At 45.9% G+C, this 21,004-nt stretch overlaps 1 protein-coding gene across 2 annotated transcripts in view; it reads left to right on the forward strand.

Annotated features, from left to right (window-relative positions):
- Positions 1 to 21,004, forward strand: part of WDR49 (WD repeat domain 49) — a 257,162-nt gene that overhangs the window by 17,611 nt on the left and 218,547 nt on the right. For both annotated transcript variants that reach the window (XM_073578935.1, XM_073578936.1), the window contains exon 5: positions 1,806 to 1,973. In XM_073578935.1, coding sequence (XP_073435036.1) covers positions 1,806 to 1,973 — 168 coding nt within the window. The remainder of the gene's footprint in view (positions 1 to 1,805; positions 1,974 to 21,004) is intronic.

Here is a 21,004-nt window from a genome sequence, read left to right on the forward strand (position 1 = left end):
ATCCCCCCTGGCTAAGCTGCGCAGGACTCCTCACCAGCTCCATCCTTCATCCAGGCTCTCCAAAAACAGAATGAACACAAAGTCACAATATCACAGGCCGTGATTGCACACCTCTAGCACACCTTTATAGGGTGTAACACCTGATACCTGATTAAGTGCACAAAAACCTAAAGTGCAATATCAAAACCACCACCGGGGACAGTCAAGACACCTTGGAACTTTCCAAAGTAAAAAAAGTTCACCCAGTGATTTAAAACTGTCAGATCACTTCAGATCATGACAGGTACGTTGTTCAGAGACACCTGCACAAATATGGCCTTCATGGAAGAGTCATCAGAAGAAAACCTCTGCTGTGTACTCACCATACAATTCAGCATTATAAGCATGCAAAAGAACAAGCCTGATGCATTTTGGAAACAAATCCAGTGGATCAATGAGATTAAAAAGAACTCTTTGGCCACAACGATCAAAGAAACCTCAAAAAACAGTGCATGCAAGACCACCCAGGAATCTCACAGAACTGAAAGAATTTTCCAAGGAAGAATGGATGAAAATCCCTCAAGCAAGAATTGAAAGACTCTTGGCTGGCTACAAAAAGCGTTTACAAGCTGTGATACCAGGCACTAACTATGCACGTTGCCCAAACTTTTCCATTTTATTATTTGTCATTTTTAAAATGTAAAAGATGAAAAAACATTTTTTGTCTAAAATACAAAGGAAATGTATCATCTTTAACTTTAGGCCTTTTAGAGATAATTTCATCTTCAACTTGTTTAACTGTTCACAATAACAGTAATTTTACCCAGGGGTGCCCAAACTTTTACATGCCACTGTAGACAGCAGCAATGAAATATACTGTTTAATCTTATTCTATAGTATTTAAAGAATAAATGAGAAAATGAATGAGAATCCATAGCCCAATTCTAGTTGGGCAGTAGTGGTACTCAAAGTGCTAAGCAGACTCCAGTAAAAGATCTATCAATAGCAGCTTGCTGATGATTTCCATGTAGCCATAGATTGACTTTTGGAATCCACACAGACAATGAAGAGATGCAGTATTACACAGATACTAGACTTTACATCTAATGACTATAGAACTAATCCAGGGCTGACGCATCCACAGGATGATGCACGGTTTATGTAGCTGGTAGGCTGAGGTATTCTGCAGCTGCATTGAACTTTTCAAGAAGCAATAGGCATTTTAATAAAACTAAGATTTAATGCTTAAATTCCTCCAGCCATTTTAATGTTCCAATATTTTACTCCTCTAGGTGAACAATATCACATCACATTTAGCTGCAGGAAGGTTACTGGATATCTGTTAAGGATAGGCTTTGGATTTGCTTCAATTGCCTCAAGTAACATTATTCTCCTTCGAATCTGACAATACTTCTCTGTTATCATTGCAGAAATATTGTAATCTAATTGCTCAGAGAGCTGTACCTGGAATTTCCTGTCTCTTTTGACCTAAACCCTTCTGATTGATTTTCCTATTTCCAGCACACTCAGAAAAGGCATGTTCCATGCATTATGGTATAATGAAGTCACAGAACGCCGCAGTGCCTTCCTACGGAGAGTCTTACTAAGTGTTTTGGTTCTGTAGGAAAGGTTTGATTAAAAATATAACAGCTTTTTAATTGACCTTAACGTAACGGTAGTACGCGGCCGACACATCCAAACCTTCAAAATAATAAAGATCATTTTTGGATTCGCTTGACATTTTTCATTCCCGTAACACTGTGTGATAAAACATCAAATAGCATCCTGTGCTAAACTAATGAGCATATTTCTGTCTTCGCCCTCAGTTACTTACAGCTCTCATTTAGAGGCATTTCTGTCGTGTACTACAAGCGACAATAACACAGTGATACTGGCCTGGAGAGAAAAAGGCAAAACCCATCTGAAGACAACCTCTCTGAACATCACTAAAGGAATTAATGGCTTCGACTACGACTCTGGACTAAATATAATTGGTATGTATAGGCTCTGAAAGACTGAATATGGCTGTAGTTCTTTTTTATGGCTGAATTATGGAGACCATTTATCGTATGTTTGCCTTTCTACAGAAAGTACCTTTCATTCCTATTGTTAGATTTCCCACAGAAAAACCTGGGATCGACACGGGGTCATTTGTTTCTTTAGTGAGGAGGCATTTATACAAGGCCTTTTATGTGATGCATTACTTGAAGTTACAAGCCCTAAACCTGAGCTGCTGAACTGAGAAATTTAGATGACAAGTCTTCTTCTGATTTCTGTCACGAACAAGGTTGTCATAAAGACCCTGCATGTTACATACGTGTACTGGGTATACCGGACTCTGCTTCCTTTCCTTGGGTCAGTTGCCCTCTGTTGTGCGCCATGTCAGGTTTTAAAAGTTTCCTGGCGTGGATCAATGACATCATCTCCGTAGATCTGGGTCTTAGGATTGGCGTGCTCCCCCATCTGTGCTAATTGTGTTTGTGCTTGCAGTCATCCCCATTGGGTTCCACTTTATCCCTTGTGCTGCTGTTGAGATTTCTGTGTGTGCCAAGTCCTCGCTGCCTATGCGACTTCCTTCTTGTTCCATCAACACCAGGGATCCATGTTCCCACCCGGACCTGATGCTTAGAGAATCACCATCCAGATTACTGCCCACATTTATACACAAATTTATCACTTAGCTGCTCAGAATCTACATAATGATATGGATGGTGATTTGCATCCATTTAAAGAAGACATTTCACTGGATTTTTTTATATAATTTGAAGGCCTCCACTGATTGGTGCTGCTCCACTGATTCTGGAACAGTTTTTCTTTTTTCTTTTTGCCCCTGTGTTGCAAAATTATGCCCCCTGGGTAATAATGGTGCAAATTTTCACTTTAATCATCAGGCTGTATACTATAAAACTTCTCTGTGGATGTTGGCTTTTTTCCTTGTAAATTAAAGAAGAAGCACACCCATAGAGAAGTTCTCTGGTATACGCCCAGTTGGCTAAAGGGAAAATTTGCACTTTTATAATTGGTGGGCATAATTTTGTAACGGAAGGTCACAAAAGAAAAAGGAAGAAGTCTTCAGTTTTAATTAAAACATACGTTGAAAAGTTCGCTTTAAGTTTTTATGCCCTAAACTAATGTCATGTATAGCTTCTGAAATGTTGATAATGTCTATACATTTGTGTTATCAATCCATGTCTCCATTTTCTAGAAATCCATCGGCAAGTGTTTATTCAGTTGAGTTTGCAAGTGAGGAGGGCTTACCCTGCACCTACAGCTCTCCGGCCTCTGTCCCTCTTTTTTCATCTGCCACTGGCCTCTTGTCAGTCACTGACAGATCACTTTTCTCTGTGATCTGCCTAATCTCACGCAGTCGGCGTAGTTCCTGTGCGTGGTACATGTGCAGATCAATCGTCTGGCTCTCGTAATGCTATATGGACCTTAGCGCGCATGCGCCACCCCTGGGAATGATGGCGCCTGTGCGAGATCTTGGGAAGCAGAGCAGATCACAAAGAAAAGTAACATGTCAGTCACTGTCAGGAGGTCGTCGGATGGTGAGAGGCCTGAGAGCTGTAAGTGCAGACAGAGCCTCCTCCACTTGCAAGCTCATTTGCAAAAACATTCGCCAATGAAAATGGAGAAATGGTCTTATAATACAAACGGTATTACACAATCAATATTTCAGAAACTTTATATTGATAATATTATTTTAGGGTCTTATATCTGCTGACAGGTTCCCTTTAATTAAATCTTACTTTATATGGTTGTATGCAACAAACTGTATCTTAACAAGTATAGTTTAAAGCAGCTGCAAGTGTCCAAACATTTAGGAGGCGATTTGTCATGAGGGGGATTTTAAAGTCAGTATTACTTGAGGCTTCAGTGCTATATTTGGAGGAATTTGTCTCCTTGATAAATTCCCATCTCAGTATTCATAGCTGGAAGATAGGCAGCCATGGCGATTTCCACATTAAGTAGTTTACTGCTCTATAAATTCGGATGGCTTTTGGCCTTTTTCTTTAATTAAAATATATCAGTTGTTACTCACCTGTCCTGGTTCCCGCGCCTGCCTTTACATCTTTCTTTCCAGCAGCCGTTTCTCTCTGTTTCTGCTTACGACAAATTACTTTGATAACCCAGGGCACACCTCTGCTGTTATAATTCTCTTTTGGCCTTTTAAGGCCAGCTCCCAAGTTGCTGTCCACACCTTCGGTTCCGCTATAACAATGTGCTTGTCTGACAACACTGCTCTACTGATCCAAGATGCTATCTAAAAGTGCCTTTGTGCCAGCACAGATTTGTTGTTCCAAGATAATCTTCCCACACTCGGCTCTGCTATACCAAGGTGCCTGTCTGCCAACACAGCTCTATTGGTCCAAAGTACTGTCTGCACAATCAGCACTGCCAAGGTACCTGACTACATGCATCGGCTCTGGGGCACCAAGTTACCTGTCTGCACATCCAGCTCCAATGTTTCATGCTGTTCCATATGATATACAGCATATCCAGCTCCAATGATTCATGCTGTTCCAAATGCTGTACAGCATATCCAGCTCCAATGTTTCATGCTGTTCCATATGCTGTACAGCATATCCAGCTCCAATGTTCCATATTGCCCAAGATCTGAGGCTGGTGAATCTGATTCATCTGGTGAGCCATAATGTTATGAAATTGTAGTAAGGAATTGTATCTCAAAGGTAATGTACAGTAGTTCATAATTGGAAATAGTTTACTAGAGTACAAAATAAAAATGAGAACACTCAATAATGTGGGTCAAACCTACCTGTGATGGGCTGACATGGTGAGATCAATTCCCTAAGCCATAGGTCTGGGTGAGCCGCATCGACTGGAGGCTTTGATTCAATGGAACTGGACTTGCTGAACAGCATGTGAAATAGCGAGGACCAGTAGAGCTGAATACGTAGGAATGCAAGTAGTTCAGTGAATCTCGAAGTACTAGATGCAGTAGAGCCAAATGTGCAAACAGAATATGTATGTAGGCATCCGGCTACCTTGCTGCAGGAGAGTGGTTAGACACAGGAACAGCAGCGCTTTGTATGTGAACCGCAACAAGAATAGCTGACACAAGTAAGTCATCTGGATACTTGACACAGCAGAGTTATCACTCGAGTATCACGGTGTTCGGATGTGTTCGTTAATACGCGAGCAATAGGCGGTGCTCAATGTAAATCTCGAAGCCCCGCATCTTTGGCGCCTGTTACACAGCCAATAAGCATACAGGGATTGCTTATGAGTCACTGTAATGCTGTAGCCATCTTGGTTGTGGCATTACTGTGATTGGCTGACATCATCAGGGATTATAAAAGCATAGGCGCCACTCGACTCGGCACACTGATGTCACTGCACAGCTCTGTGACACTTTGTATTGGAGGGAGACAATGCTTCTCTAGGCCTGTGTGCACAGTTTATCGAATCAGAGGTATTGTTGATACTGGCACTGAAGCTGATAGTTTTAATAGTTCTTCTAAGGGCTAATTGTTTGCAGCACATACAATCTGAATTTAGCCTAGGGAGGGAGAGAGGGATTAGTCCTGTGCAGTCCGTTTGCAAAAATGTAATATATTTTGATCCATCAAGTATTACGTTCTTTGAGATCCTTTTTTCGTGTTATATAACACACCCAAAAATCATTGAAGCATTTTCATGGGCTACATCTCTCAGCCATACACTATTCTGTAGTTTTGGAGTACATTTTTGAGGAAAAAATGAAAAAAAGGTTTTAAAAATTTTGGAGGCTTTACTTTCTCAGTCCTACAGTGTTACATGGTCTGTGAACATTTCTGTGATCTCTAAAACTGATAAAAATCTTTTAAAAATTTTGTAGGCTTTCATTTCTCAACCCTACAGTGTTACATGGTCTGTGAATATTTCTGTGATCTCTAATACTGCAAAAAAAATTGAATTTGATTGTCATCCAAACACTTTTGCTTTCTTTCTGTTACATTGCGGTGAAGTAAACTCTTTGTTGCAGGTGACCAATTTTTTTCTTTTATTAAAAAAAAAACTTGGTTTAAAGAGACCTAACAATTACAAAAAGCATAAAGGCGTTTGTTAAGGGACAGGGAATTGGAAGAGTTGATGATGGTGCATGCAGATGCCGAGGACGTGAGGCAGGTGCGACTACACCTGTTGCTGGAGCACAAGAAACAGGTGCATCCACTTTGCAAGAAGGCACAGTATGCCACTTCTGAAGCCAGGGCAGTGTGAACAAGGGGTGGGTTGGATTATGCTTCCAGCAGGCTTTGCAGCACCACCCAGTTTTCCACACGGTCCAGTCTCACCAGTCTTATGTCTGGATCACTTAATTCTCACCCTGATCCTCCTTTCTTCCACCATGTTAAGTCCCAGGAAACTAGTGATCCCACACTAGGACACTCTGAGGAGCTCTTTACCTCAAAATTTCTTGATTGTGGCCTCTCGACCTGCATGCTCCAAGAGGGACAGGAAGACAAGCTGTTTAGTGATGCACAAAACTTAGAGCATCCATGGCCAAAAGAACATGATGGTGGGGAACGGCAAATTTGCGATAAGGAGAAAGATAAAGATGAGACACAGTTGCCGTTAAGTTTGGTTGTTGCTAAGTCATGAAGTCAGGAGGACAAGGGTGTGTTGGTGGAAGATGAGGTGGTGGATAATGAAGTTACCGACAGACCCAACCTGGGAAGCTGGCATGCAGAGCAAGGACAGCTTTGCTGAGGGGAAGAGATTGGCAGCACCAAAACAGACAGGAAGAGGAAGTGGGGTGACCAGAGGGAGAAGGCGTGCAACTGTTCTGTAGGGCACTGACTCTCCTGAATTTCTCAGTCAAAGAGTTAGGTGTTGTACAGTCTGGGACTTTTTAAAAAAGAGTTCTGAAGCAATCAACATGTCCATTTCCAACCTGTGCCATGCCAAGATCAACAGGGGCTTGACCGCTATGAACTTAACCACCACCAACACGATCAGGCACATGTCATTTAAGCACAAGACTCGGTGTGCCAAACACCTGGGTCCACGATTGGTGCCATCGGGTGACACCACTGCCTCTTGCCCTGTGCTCGGTGCCTCCCAATCCTCTGTCCAAAACACTGGCATGGATGCCTCCTGCCCTGCACCAATCTTTGCACATTCTGACTTACCATCATCAGGCACTTCCAAATCCTTGTGCCAGGCCTTGGAAATAAAAATAAAGTTCCCAGTCACTCACCCACAGTCCCAAATGCTAAACGGGCACAGGCTGCTTGCCATGGAAATGTTGCCATTTAGATGCAGAGGATGGCCGCCAACTCATGGCTGAAGCTGTCCCTTAGTACTCTGTCCCCACCTGTCACTTTTTCTCCTGGTGTGGGGTCCCACCTTGTACCAGCACGCGTCCAGGAACACAACACCCGTGCCCTTACCAACGCACTTACTGGCATCGTCCACTTAACGACCAACACGTGGACAAGCAATTGTGGCCAGAGACTCTACAGTTCCCTGACGGCACACTTGATGAACATTATTGAGGCTGAGTCACACTTGGGCATGGCGCATATGATCCAACAACAAGGATTGCTGGCCCTACTGTTAGGCGTCTGGGTTCTGCGTCTGCTCTGCAGGAATCCAGAGCCTCACATTCTGCGGTCTCCTGCTGTCTATCTACTGCATAGAAGATTACTTTGCAGCAGACCGCTCCAGAGACTAAGTTCCTCTGTGCTCCTACTGGGCATGCTCACGAGGCGATCTCCCATTGGAGATTGGGAGTCATGTGCCCAGGTCCTGCTGCAGATCTCATTGGTCCATCTCGGAGATCTGGAAGGTCCCACACGGCTATAAAAAGCTCACATGACCGTTCGGCCATGCGCTAGTATAGACTTTTCAAGCTAATGTGTGAATGGTGACGGATGTATGACTCTGGTGACTGACTCATTTGAAACCCCTTGCTTCTGATGTTACGCATGTGGATAGGGAATTAGTGCAGCAGTCAGCGCCAGTTGGTGGCAAGCCTTAGGCCACTGTGCACGCCGCACCTCTACTCTAGTGTCCGACTTTGCTCCTGCTTCCTAGCTTTGTCGACTAGCCGTGCCCTACGCCGTGCTGCAGTTGCAGCACTCCTTGGCGTCCGCAGTAGCGTCGCCGCACACACGGTAGGTCTAGACGGACGTAGCTCCTCTGCCTTGGGTCCTGCTCCTGTGACCAGATACCATGTGTGCATTTCCCTGTGGTCTATGACACTAACAGGCTCAGCATTTTTGTATGTTTATGTTGTGGCGCCACTGTGTGTGAACAGAGCCCGCTTTGTGCACTTCGGGTGAAGTCTAATCCGTGTGCATTATACCGCCATATTGCTCGTCTGTCATTACCTAGCAGCAGTGTAACATCTACTGCACAGTGGACCCAGAGCGGCGAACGCACTTTATTATTTATTTTTATTTAGTGCGTTCCGCCGTTCCTAACATTTTACTAGCGCCAGGGTCAGGCTAGTAATGGCAGATCAGCAGCAACTCCTTCAGTGCATTCGCCAGCTAGAGGGCCGGTTTGCTACTCTTGAGAGTGTTATCTCAGCGGCAAAGTCTTCGGAGGCTGCTGTACAGGCGATCGCAGAGGCAGTTTCACGTATGTCCACGTCCTCCCCTGCGCCGACAGCTACCCGCCTCCCGTTGCCTGATAAATATTCTGGCGATTGCGCCTCCTGTAGGGGTTTCGTGAGCCAGTGCTCTATCCAGCTGGAGTTACTGGCTGTGCGATTCCCTACGGAATGGGCTAAGGTGGAGTTTATTATTTCCCTTTTGTGGGGAAGGGCGTTGGAATGGGCCACGCCACTGTGGGAGCGTGGTGACCCTGAGGTTCGGACCGCTGGTCAGTTCTTAACATCAATCAAGCAGGTTTTCCTGTTACCACGGGTCACGCACGATACCTCTCTTCAGCTCCTTGCATTAGCTCAGGGATCCCTCTCGGTCAGCCAGTAAGCCGTTCGTTTTCGGACACTGGCTTCCGAGTTGGAGTGGTCTGATAGAGCCCTCATCCCTGTGCTTTGGGGAGGATTAGCTGAGCATGTTAAGGATGCTCTATCTACCAGAGAGGTTCCTGCAAGTCTGGAGGAGCTGATTGCCATTGCCACCCGTATTGATCTCCGTTTCTCGGAGCGCGGGCTGGAGCGTGCTCAATCCAGACGGAGGGTTACTCCGGCTCCCAACCTCTTTGAACCTCTGGAATCACCCGAGCCAGAGTGTTCACTCCCAGAGCCCATGGAGGTGTCTCGCGCCAGTCTCGAGGCGCGTCCGGCACTAAGCTCCACTTTCGGCTACCACTGTCAGAACTCTGTTCCCCAGAATAACAGGGCCCCTCAATGGCCAAACTTTGTGCCGCCGTGCAAGACCTTTGTCCCCTCTCGCCTTCGGCAGAAGGCTCTCGCGTGGGCACACGCGTCCAGGGCGGGTGGTCACTGTGGCTACATGCATACCACAAAACTCCTGGCAGGGTCGTATTGGTGGCCGCACAGGACTTGGGACATTAAAAAATATATTCGTGCATGCGCCTCATGTGCTCAGGATAGCCTCCTTAAACAGAAAGTGGAAACATCCGGCGTTCCATTTCAACCTATGCTCTGGGCGGTTTTGCCGCTCCCGTTGTCTCCCACGTGTCCCTTCTTAAACCTGGCGATCTTGCCGCCTCTGATACCTTCCACGTGTCCCGGTTTTCCGTGTCATCTCTCGGGACATCGGACTCGCCTTCGGACGAGTCTGAGACCTATGCATCTGATGGGCACAAGGTGGTGTATTGGAAGGCTCAGAGGGGAGGGGGCCCTAGGAGGCGATCTCCCATTGGAGATCGGGAGTCATGTGCCCAGGTCCTGTTCAAGATCTCATTGGTCCATCTCGGAGATCTGGAAGGTCCCGCATGGCTATATATAGCGCTCATGACCGTTCGGCCATGCGCTAGTATAGACTTTTCAAGCTAATGTGTGAATGGTGACGGATGTATGACTCTGGTGACTGACTCATTTGAAACCCCTTCCCTCTAATATTACGCATGTGGATAGGGAATTAGTGCAGCAGTCAGCGCCAGTCAGTGGCAAGCCTTAGGCCACTGTGCACACCGCACCTCTACTCTAGCATCCGACATTGCACCTGCTTCCTAGCTTTGTTGACTAGCGGCCGTGCCCTACGCCGTGCTGCAGTTGCAGCCCTCCATGGCGTCCGCAGTAGCGATGCCGCACACATGGTAGGTCTAGACGGACGCAGTTCCTTTGCCTTGGGTCCTGCTCCTGTGACCAGATACCGTGTGTGCATTTCCCTGTGGTCTGTGACACTAACAGGCTCAGCGTTTTCGTATGTTTATGTTGCGGTGCCTCTGTGTGTGAACAGAGCCCGCTTTACGCACTTTGGGTGAAGTCTAACCCATGCGCATTATACCACCATATTGCTCGTCTGTCATTACCTAGCAGCGGTGTAACATCTACTGCACGGTGGACCCCGAGCGGCGAACGCACTTTGTTATTTATTTTTATTTAGTGAGTTCCGCCGTTCCTAACACTTCCATTAGGGCTTCCTCCATGTCCTACAGCAGTTCCTGCACCCCCTCTTGCTGTTCCCAATCCTCTATCTCTGATGTGCTATTGCAGAGCATGTCGTCCACATCAGCCAGAAGCTCTGCAGCACTGCCTCAGTGAAACAGCAACAGGCTCTGCTGAAGCTAATTTGTCTAGGAGATAAGCAGCACACCACAGCAGAGGTACTTAAAGGAATAACAGACCATAAAGATCTGTTTTTTGCGCCGTACAACCAGGCATGGTCCCTTGTGATAATGTTCGTAACCTGGTGGCTGCTGTGAAGCTTGGCAAGTTCACACATGTGCCATGCTTGGCACAGGTGCTCAACTAGGTAGTCAGTCAGTTTCTGAAAACATACCTAGATTTTCCAGAGCTTCTGGTTAAAGTACAAAGCATTAGCATCCATTTCTGCAAGTTGGCTGCAGCAGCACATGCAAGTGCCAGCTCTCCGACTGGTGTTCGACATCATCACACTCGTGAACTCCACACTGCACATGCTGGCAATGCTTTGCGAGCAGAAGAGGTTAGTGTTTGAGTGTCAGCTTCAACATGCCTGTTGGCATTCTGGTCAGCCTCCACACACAACAACTAAAGAGTGGGCATGGATATCTGACATTTATGTGGTTCTCCAAGACTGTGAAGACTCCACAAAGATAGTGAGAGGCAATGATGCCATAGTCAGTGCAACTATCCTGCTTCTGTGCCTACTTAAATAGTCGCTACGCATAATTAAACATGAAGCTTTGCATGCAAAGCAGCTGAGGATGGAGGAAGATATAACACAAAGAGGTTGTTGCTAGTTCAGCCTTATCTCATCGGCACAATGCGAATTGGGTATCAATGAGGAGGTGGACTGTGAGGAGGAGGAAAAGGAGGAACAGGAGCTGGTGGCCACACAACCTCCATCATGTCTCTCCTATATGGATGGGTTGAGGATGGGAATGATGAGGAATAGAGGGAGGATGAGGAGGCGGAGATTCATCATCATGGTGGAGACAGGTAAGTGTTGGCTGTGGGGAGCTTGGCACATATGGCCGACTTTATGTACTGCTGCCTTTCCCGTGACCCTTGCGTTACAGTAATCTTGGCCAAGAAAAAAGTATTGGTTGTTTACCCTGCATTCACGGCTTGCCATCTGAAGAACTTGGTGGGACCATTTATTTATTTTTCTTACATGGCGGCATTGATTTCATCTATGCCACTGAGACTCATAATCTAAATTCCCTATCAGTATATCATACAAACTCCTTGCAGGTGTTAATGTTCTCCTTGGTGGGATTTGAACCCAGGGCCCCAGTGCTGCAAAGCAACATTGCCGACCATGAAGCTGCCTATGCATACCATGTATTAATGGACACTTATTGGCTCACATTATTGGACCTCAAAAATCAGCTCAATTCTAAATTTAAGCTGTGGTAAATTTTGATGGGATTATTTATTCAGAAATAGCACAAAAAGAGGACTTGGAAATCCTCCAAAAGTTCAAAAACACGGCAAAAAGGCAGAGATGCTTACCTGCCCAGGCCTCCAAGCAAAATGCAGTGGACCCATATAGTTAAAATGACGACAACCCAGGTGCAATACTGATAAGACATCCGCTCTCAGTCTACCAATCCATGGAGGGGACAGTTGCTTGGCATATTAATGCACAATGAAGATTTGTATGTGGCACTGTTCACACAATGGTAATGCACAGCATCCAGGTTAACAGCCTATTAGTTACACCCATACTATTAGATCAGGCGGGCTGCCCAGCGCTGTCCAAATGCATTCCATGTGAACAGACACCACAGTTTACAAGACTGAATGGGCCCAACTGCACCCTGAAAAATAAAGTGCAAAAAACACATATAAAAATTATGTGAGGTCACGGGGTCCTCGCTCTTACGAGTCCTAACACTAAACAGAAATAGCACGTGGGTTACGAGCTTGCATATTTTGGCCAAAATATTAACTAATACCTCACATATTTATTATATGTGTTTTTTGCACTTTATTTTTCAGGGTGCAGGTGGGCCCATTCGGTCTTGTAAACTGTGGTGTCTGTTCACAAGGGATGCATTTGGATAGCGCTGTGCAACCCGTGTGATCTAATAGTATGGGCGTAACTAATAGGCTGTTAACCTGGATGCTGTGCATTACCATTGAGTGAACAGCGCTGCATACAAGTCTTCATTGTGCATTCATATATCAAGCAACCACACCCTCCTTGGATTGGCAGGCTGAGAGCGGTTGTCTCATCGGTATTCTTGCACCTGTGTTGCCGCCATCTTAACTACATGGGTCCACTGCACCCTGATAGTGCATTTGTTTGGAGGCCTGGGCAGGTAAGCATCTCTACCTTTTTGCTGTGTTTTGTGGATTATTTATTCCCCTGACATAGGTACTGACTGCCCAGCCCTGATAATGGCTCTGGGGTATACCATATATCTTGATAACTTTCTCAGGATTAAAAATTGTTTATGCAGATAAAATTGAAAACTGTTTCTCTAAGTTTATGACGTATATAAAAATGTAATCAAATTTGGTTCAAAAACAAATTGTTACGACGGTGCGAGACTTCTCAGACTGTCACTATAGCAACTCCATCGTATTTCACATACATCATACACTCCTTACTCCAGGCAAGACAGCAATGTGCCTCTGGTCTAGATGTAACTATTATGATTAGCATGTATGAGGTGTGCTTGACATTTCTAGTAAACTAGGTGCAGCTATATATTTCAGCTATACATGGGACTTGGAGGTATGATTTCACTAAAAGCATCCGAAAGACAGCTGATAAGATTAATGGTCGCAGAGACTGTAAAAAGACTTGATTGCTGAGCTGATGGAAAACAAAGCAGCACAACATATGTAATAACAGAATTACATTTCCCCATCCTATAATTATATAGTTTGCATCTGCACAAAAAAGTTGAGTAAATGCAGCCATACTTTGTGACCCTGATATTCTACCGTCTTTATTATGAAATCTTTTAAATATCTCTAAGGGGTTTTGTACCAAGTGTGGAAGCTAACCCCTATTCACAGGACAGGGGTTACTTCTCCAATTGCTGGGACCCCAACTAATCCAGAAATGTAGTGTTCAGAGCCCTGTGTGAATAGAGCAGTGGTTGATCATGTGCAACTTCTTTCTTTTTATTCTTTAGAGGACCACCAGAGATAGCTGAGCGCAGTGTAACTGGTCTTCTCCTCTTGGATAGGAGATAAGTTTCATGTCGATTCAACGCTTTTAAAGAAAGTTTGTAAGCCAAAACTGCCATAGAGCCTTGTAGGGGAAGCAGCCTATATAACAATTGCACCTTTTGTGCTCATGCAGGTGTCCGTGAAAATCGGTTCAAGCATGGACCATTAATGCACAGGTTGGCCGCGGCTCTCCTGACCCAAGTGTGACAGCATCATATAAATATATGAAGCTTTGGGAGTGCAGTGGTTAGTACGTGCATTGCGGTACAAGCACGGACCGGTTTGCAAGCACTTCTGCATGAACCTTTAATGTTCATTCTGCAGCAAAGTAAAGTTTAAAGGGAATCTGTCACCCCATTTTTCGAGTATCAGCTGTGGCCACTGCCATCAGGGGCTTATCTACAGCATTCTGTAATGCTGTAGATAAGCCGCCAATGTAACCTGAAAGATAAGAAAAATGAGTTAGATTATACTCACCCAGGAGCGGTCCAGGTCCGGTTTTGGTCCGATGGGTGTCGCGGTCTGGTCCGGCGCCTCCCATCTTCTAACGGTGATGTCCTCTTCTTTGCTTCCCGTCGTGGCTCCTGCACAGGCGCACTGCTCTGCCCTGTTGAATGCAGAGCGGAGTACTGCAGTGAGCAGGCGCCGAGAGAGGTCTTTTGCGGAGTTGCTATCAGTGTGTCAAGAGTGGGAGCAGAGGGTTGCATTGACAGTCCAACACAATGGGTAGCACTTTGAACACATTTTACTGTATAAGTGGTCATAAACTTGTAAATAACTCATGAAATAATAAAGTTATGTTAAGACAAAGCACACCATTGTTTTTCTTGTGAAATTCTCAATAAGTTTGATGTGTCACATGACCCTCTTCCCATTGGAAAAAATAAAGTTGGATCCAATATGGCCGACTTCAAAATGGCCACCATGGTCACCACCCATCTTGAAAAGTTTCCCCCTCCCATATACTAATGTGCCACAAACAGGAAGTTGATATCACCAACTATTCCCATTTTATTTAGGTGTATCCATATAAATGGCCCACCCTGTAAATAAATGAATAAATAAATAAAGTGCTAGTGCAGCATAACATCAGTAGGCATCATCATAAATCCATGGTGGTTTGGAACGTATGAATCATCTTTGAAATATCAGGGCAAAAATAACAGTATTAAGTAGTTGTACTGAGAAGGAGAAACCATATAGGAGTATAAGAAGTAAATAAAAAATGGAGTGTATCTTACAATGGTGATGCAGATCTCAGACTCCTGGATGGCGTCCACCAGCATGCCAAAACGTGCGTTGGGAAGGACACTATCCAGGAGTCTGAGATCTGTATCATCATTGTAAGCTACACTCCATTTTTGATTTACTTCTTATATTTTTATATGGTATCTCCTTCTCACTACACCTACTTAATACTGTTATTTGTGGCCTGATATTTTATGTTATACAGCATGGGTCCTCAAACTACGGCCCGCGGGCCACATGAGGCCCGCCTAGGACTTTTATCTGGCCCCCCGGCAGGCCGACAATGAACTCAGGAGCTGCAATGCAGTTCAATGCCGGCGGGCCCTGTAATCGCGGGCGGGATGAGGTGCCGAGGAAAGGCGTTACGCAGCCCTCCGTATGCAGCAGAGCACAGTGCACACAGACGGCGTGATTGTCATCACGCCGCCTGCGCGGCCTGATGACATCACGCCGCCTGTGTGCCTGGGCAGGAAGAAGACTGAGATGAGCGGGCGCCTCTTCAGAGCAGCGGGGGACATAGGTGAGTACTTTTTTTTTTTTTTAACGCCGGGTCCTATTGGGGTCATTTACCTGTACCTGCCTAATGGGGACATTTACCTGCCAATTGGGGACCTGTGCCGCCTAATGGGGACCTAATGGGGACATTTACCTGCCTAATGGGGACCTGTGCTGCCTAATGGGGACCTGTGCTGCCTAATGGGGACATTTACCTGCCTAATGGGGACATTTACCTGACAATTGGGGACCTGTGCTGCCTAATGGGGACCTGTGCTGCCTAATGGGGACATTTACCTGCCTATTGGGGACCTGTGCTGCCTAATGGGGACATTTACCTGCCTAATGGGGACATTTACCTGCCTAATGGGGACATTTACCTGCCTAATGGGGACATTTACCTGCCTATTGGGGACCTGTGCTGCCTAATAGAGACCTGTGCTGCCTAATGGGGACATTTACCTGCCTATTGGGGACCTGTGCTGCTTAATGGGGACATTTACCTGCCTATTGGGGACCAGTGCTGCCGAATGGGGACATTTACCTGCCTATTGGGGACATTTACCTGCCTAATGGGGACATTTACCTGCCTAATGGAGATCTGTGCTGCCTATTGGGGACATTTACCTGCCTATTGGGGACCTTTGCTGCCTATTGGGGACATTTACCTTCCTTTTGGGGACCTGTGCTGCCTATTGGGGACATTTACCTGCCTATTGGGGACCTATGCTGCCTATTGGGGACATTTACCTGTCTATTGGGGACCTGTGCTGCCTATTGGGGACATTTACTTGCCTATTGGAGACGTATGCTGCCTAATGGGGACCTGTGCTGCCTAATGGGGACATTTACCTGCCTAATGGGGACATTTACCTGTCTAATGGGGACCTGTGCTGCCTAATGGGGACCTGTGCTGCCTAATGGGGACATTTACCTGCCTATTGGGGACTTGTGCTGCCTAATAGGGACCTGTGCTGCCTAATGGGGACATTTACCTGCCTATTGGGGACCTGTGCTGCCTATTGGGGACATTTACCTGCCTAATGGGGACATTTACCTGCCTAATGGGGACATTTACCTGCCTAATGGGGACATTTACCTGCCTAATGGAGACCTGTGCTGCCTATTGGGGACATTTACCTGCCTATTGGGGACATTTACCTGCCTTTTGGGGACCTGTGCTGCCTATTGGGGACATTTACCTGCCTATTGGGGACCTATGCTGCCTATTGGGGACATTTACCTGTCTATTGGGGACCTGTGCTGCCTATTGGGGACATTTACTTGCCTATTGGAGATGTATGCTGCCTAATGGGGACCTGTGCTGCCTAATGAGGACCTGTGCTGCCTATTGGGGACATTTACCTGCCTAATGGGGTCCTGTGCTGCCTAATGGGGACATTTATCTGCCTAATGGGGACATCTATCTGCCTATTGGGGACTTGTGCTGTCTAATGGGGACCTGTGCTGCCTATTGTGTGCACAGGAATTTATTCATAATTTTTTTAAAACTATATTCCGGCCCTCCAACGGTCCGAGGGACCGTAATCTGGCCCCCTGTTTAAAAAGTTTGAGGAGCCCTGTTATACAGTATACACATTCTGTGGTTTACACATTTCCTTGATTCACTTATTATTAATTATTATTTATCATTTTTTTTATACCTCTTCTGTGCATGATCTAAATATGTATCTATTGATTTTTGACAATTTGCCACTTTAACACCTAGTTCCATTTGTTCTGGGTGTGCGTCCTTGTTTTTAATAACTTTTATTCTGTTATCTGCATTGTTGTTTTTTCTGCTATTTTTACCTGATTTCATGTACCTACTAAATTAATTTTGATTTTTTTCACAACAATATTTTGGACCATATGGTCGTTTTTTTCTCCGTTGTTTTGTTTTTCTTGTATATTTCCTGAATGTCCATAATATTTCTTGGGTCCGGATTTTTGGTACCAGGTGTTCTTTGTTGTTCTTGTTGTTCTTTTATACTCTAATTTATTTTCAAAAGTATACTGATACCCTGCCACCATCAAGTACGGTATTCCTTTGCTTCTGATTTCATATACCTCTGTTAGATTGTCAGGTTTTTGTCATGTAAAAAAAAAAGTAGAATTGTTTCAAAGCGTTTTGCACATTTACTGTCACCCATAAAATGTACAAATCCATTGAGAAACAAAACAAAATCATTGTTAAGGAGAAAATAAAAATAACAAAACTAAAATAATGTGGTTGAATTAGTGTGAACCCCTCTTATAATTGGGGATGTTGAATTTCTGGCAAGCACTGGTTAAATCTTCCTATGTCTGTGGGTAGGGTAGTGAGGCAGGAGAATCTACTTACAAAGAAAAACATCCAAGTTCGACTATATTTTGCTAAAATCTACATCAAGTATGCCAAAAATGTGTGGGGAAAATGTGCCATGGTCTGATGAGACTAAAGCTTTGGCACAAAGCCAACATTGTGCATCACCAACAGAATATGGGGGAGGCAGCATTATGCTTTGGGACTATTTTGGAAAGCTAGAGCTGAGGCTTTAGTCAAGGCGGAAGGAAAGAAGAACGGATCAAAATATCAGTCAATTTTGCAAACCTTCAGGCCTTTGCTAAAAAGCTAAAGATGAAGAGGAATTTCACCTTCTAATAGTGACCATAAGTATACCTGCAAATCAGCAAAAGAATGGCTTTTCCAGAAGAAGATCAAAGTTTTGGAACGGCCCAACCAGGGCACAGATCACAATTACAATTTAAAATGTGTGGGTTGTCCTGAAGAAGGTTCTGTACATAGGAGATGGCCTCACAATCTGACAGATTTTGAGCTACAGCGAGGAGCAAGGAATAGTGGGTAAAGATTGCCAGTTCTAGATGTGCCTAGATGTCATAAATTCAAAGGCTTCATCAACAAAGTATTAGTTTAAGGGTGTGCATATTTATTCAATTATTTTAGTTCTTTATTTTTCTTTTCCCACCCAAAAAGATGTCAGTTTATTTTTCAATTGAATTGTTTAAATTCTAGGTAATGTTAAGGGTGGAAAAAGTTCTGAAATGATTCCTCTGAGTATGATATTTTTTTTTTTAGCATGACAAAAACTTGGCAGTCTAACAGATATATGTAGACTTTTTATATCCACTATAGATAAGTATGGGAGACAGGGTAGAGGCGCAAGTTACCAGGGCCACTTTAGGAAGAAGGAGGCAGCGTGCCTCTGTTAAAGGAGGGAGGCATCTGGATGGAGGAGTTGCACATAAGGTTACAGAGGCATTAGAAGGGGCAAAGAGGGAGGCACAACGACATAGAAGCAGAGAGCAAAGTGTTAGGAGTGGCGGAAGACACTAAATAAAAAATAAATAAAGTGCCTTCGCCACTCGGGGTCCACTGTGCAGTGGATGGAAAAACCACTGCTAAAAGAGGCAGAACACTACAGCGGTAATGTGCACAAGGGTTTAACTGCACCCAGTGCACCGAAGCAAGCTCGCAAGCGCGCTGACGCAAGCGCTGCTACTGACTGAACCCAGACACTCACACAATCGTATCATCAGAGGGAAGGGGTTTCTTAATGAGTCAGTCACCAGTCCAAGCATCCATCACCATACATACAGCAGCAAGTATGAAATACTAGCGCATGGCGGAACAGCCATGCGCACTTTTTATAGTGAACGGGACCTTCCGGAAATCTCCAGAGCCCTGGGATGAAACAATGGAATCAGGAGCAGGACCTGAGCACCTGGCTCCTGAACTCCAATGGGAGGTTATCCAGCCTCCGGGGAGAGTTGCTGTAAAGCAATCTCCTCTGCAATCTCCTTTGCATTAAACACAGAGCAGGAGACCGCAGCATGTGAGGCTCTAGATTCCTGCCTAGCAATGGCCGAAATCTGACTCCTAACATTACCCCCCCCTCCTAGGGCCCCCCCTTCCTGAACCCTCCGATCCACCCGCCTGTGCCCAACAGTGGCACAGACCTCAGACTCGCCAAAAGGCGAACCTGATGTCCCGGTAGGTGAAACAGTGAACCGGGATACACGACAGGCATTAGCGGAGGAGAGATCACCGGGTTTGAGGAGGGACACCCGAGAGACAATGGGAGCGGGCGTTTCAAGGACACGCCGCCGTGTGTCGTCGGCCATCGGCACACCCCGTCTGGGTAGATTATACCGAGCACAACAGGTGCATGCCCGAATGAACCTCTTCACATCCCGAGCCCTGTGCGGCCACCAATACGAACTGGCCAGGGACTTCGTGGTCTGCATATAGCCACGGTGGCCGTCCGCATTGGAAGCGTTTGCCCACGCGAGAATTTTAGGCCGCTGGCAAGGAGGGACAAAAGTCTCGCCGGCCGACTCACAGTCAGACCATTGCGGATCGCTGTCTTCCTGGAAAGCAGCGGGTAAATGATGACAACCGCACACGGACTTTTGAGCCGGGCGTGTCTCTGATATGGCGCGAGGCACCTTCATGGGCTCGGGAGGTAGAACCTCTGGCTCAGGCAGGTCCAGAGGCTCAAAAAAGTTAAGAGCCGGAGTACCTCTCCATTTGGCGTGAGCACGCTCCATACCACGCTCCGAAAAACGGAGGTCGATACGGGAGGAGATGGAGATTAGCTCCTCCAAAGTGGTAGGGAACTCTCTAGTGGAGAGAGCATCCTTAACGTGCTCCGCTAATCCTCTCCAAAATACGGGGATCAACGCCTTGTCAGACCACTCCAACTCAGACGCCAGTGTCCGAAAATGGACGGCATATTGACTGAGAGTGATCCCTGAGGCAAGGCGAGCAATTGGAGAGAGGTGTCATGGGTGACCCGTGGAACAAGAAAAACTTGCCTGATGGCAGTAAGCAAGTGAGCAGCGGTCCGAATCTCGGGGTCCCCGCGCTCCCACAGTGGCGTAGCCCACTCCAACGCCTTGCCCGACAGTAGGGAGATAATAAAAGTCACCTTGGCCCGTTCTGTAGGGAATTGCACAGCCAGCAGCTCCAGGTGTATTGAGCACTGGCTGATGAAACCCCTGTAGGAGGCACCATCTCCACAGTATTTTTCAGGCAACAGGAGGCGGGTAACTGTCGGTGCAAGGGCGGACATGGACATACGCCCTACCGCATCTGTGAGTGCTTGAACAACAGCATCCGTGGCCTGCGCAGCTGCGAGAGCCCTCTCAAGGGTAGCCAAGTGAGCCTCGAGCTGTCGCACACACTGCACTAGTTGCTGCTGGTCTGCCATCTCTAGCCAGACCCTGGCGCTAGTATTATGTTAGGAGTGGCGGAAGACACTAAATAAAAAATAAATAAAGTGCCTTCGCCACTCGGGGTCCACCGTGCGGTGGATGGAAAAAGCGCTGCTAAAAGAGGCAGAACACTACGGCGGTAATGTGCACAAGGGTTTAACTGGACCCATTGCACCGAAGCAAGCTCGGTTAAATTCACAGAGCTGCAGGCATAAATTAAATGCTGAGTCTGTTCAGGGTCACAGACGATCAGCGATGCAGACACGGTATTAGCAGTCACAGAAGTAGCCTTAAACAACAGGACTACTCCTACTAGACCTACCGTAAAATAGGGTGCGTGACGTCGCAACT

The sequence above is a fragment of the Dendrobates tinctorius genome, unplaced genomic scaffold (assembly GCF_039654945.1).
Source record: "Dendrobates tinctorius isolate UK_male_01 unplaced genomic scaffold, ASM3965494v1 ptg000060l, whole genome shotgun sequence".
Lineage (NCBI taxonomy): Eukaryota > Metazoa > Chordata > Amphibia > Anura > Dendrobatidae > Dendrobates > Dendrobates tinctorius.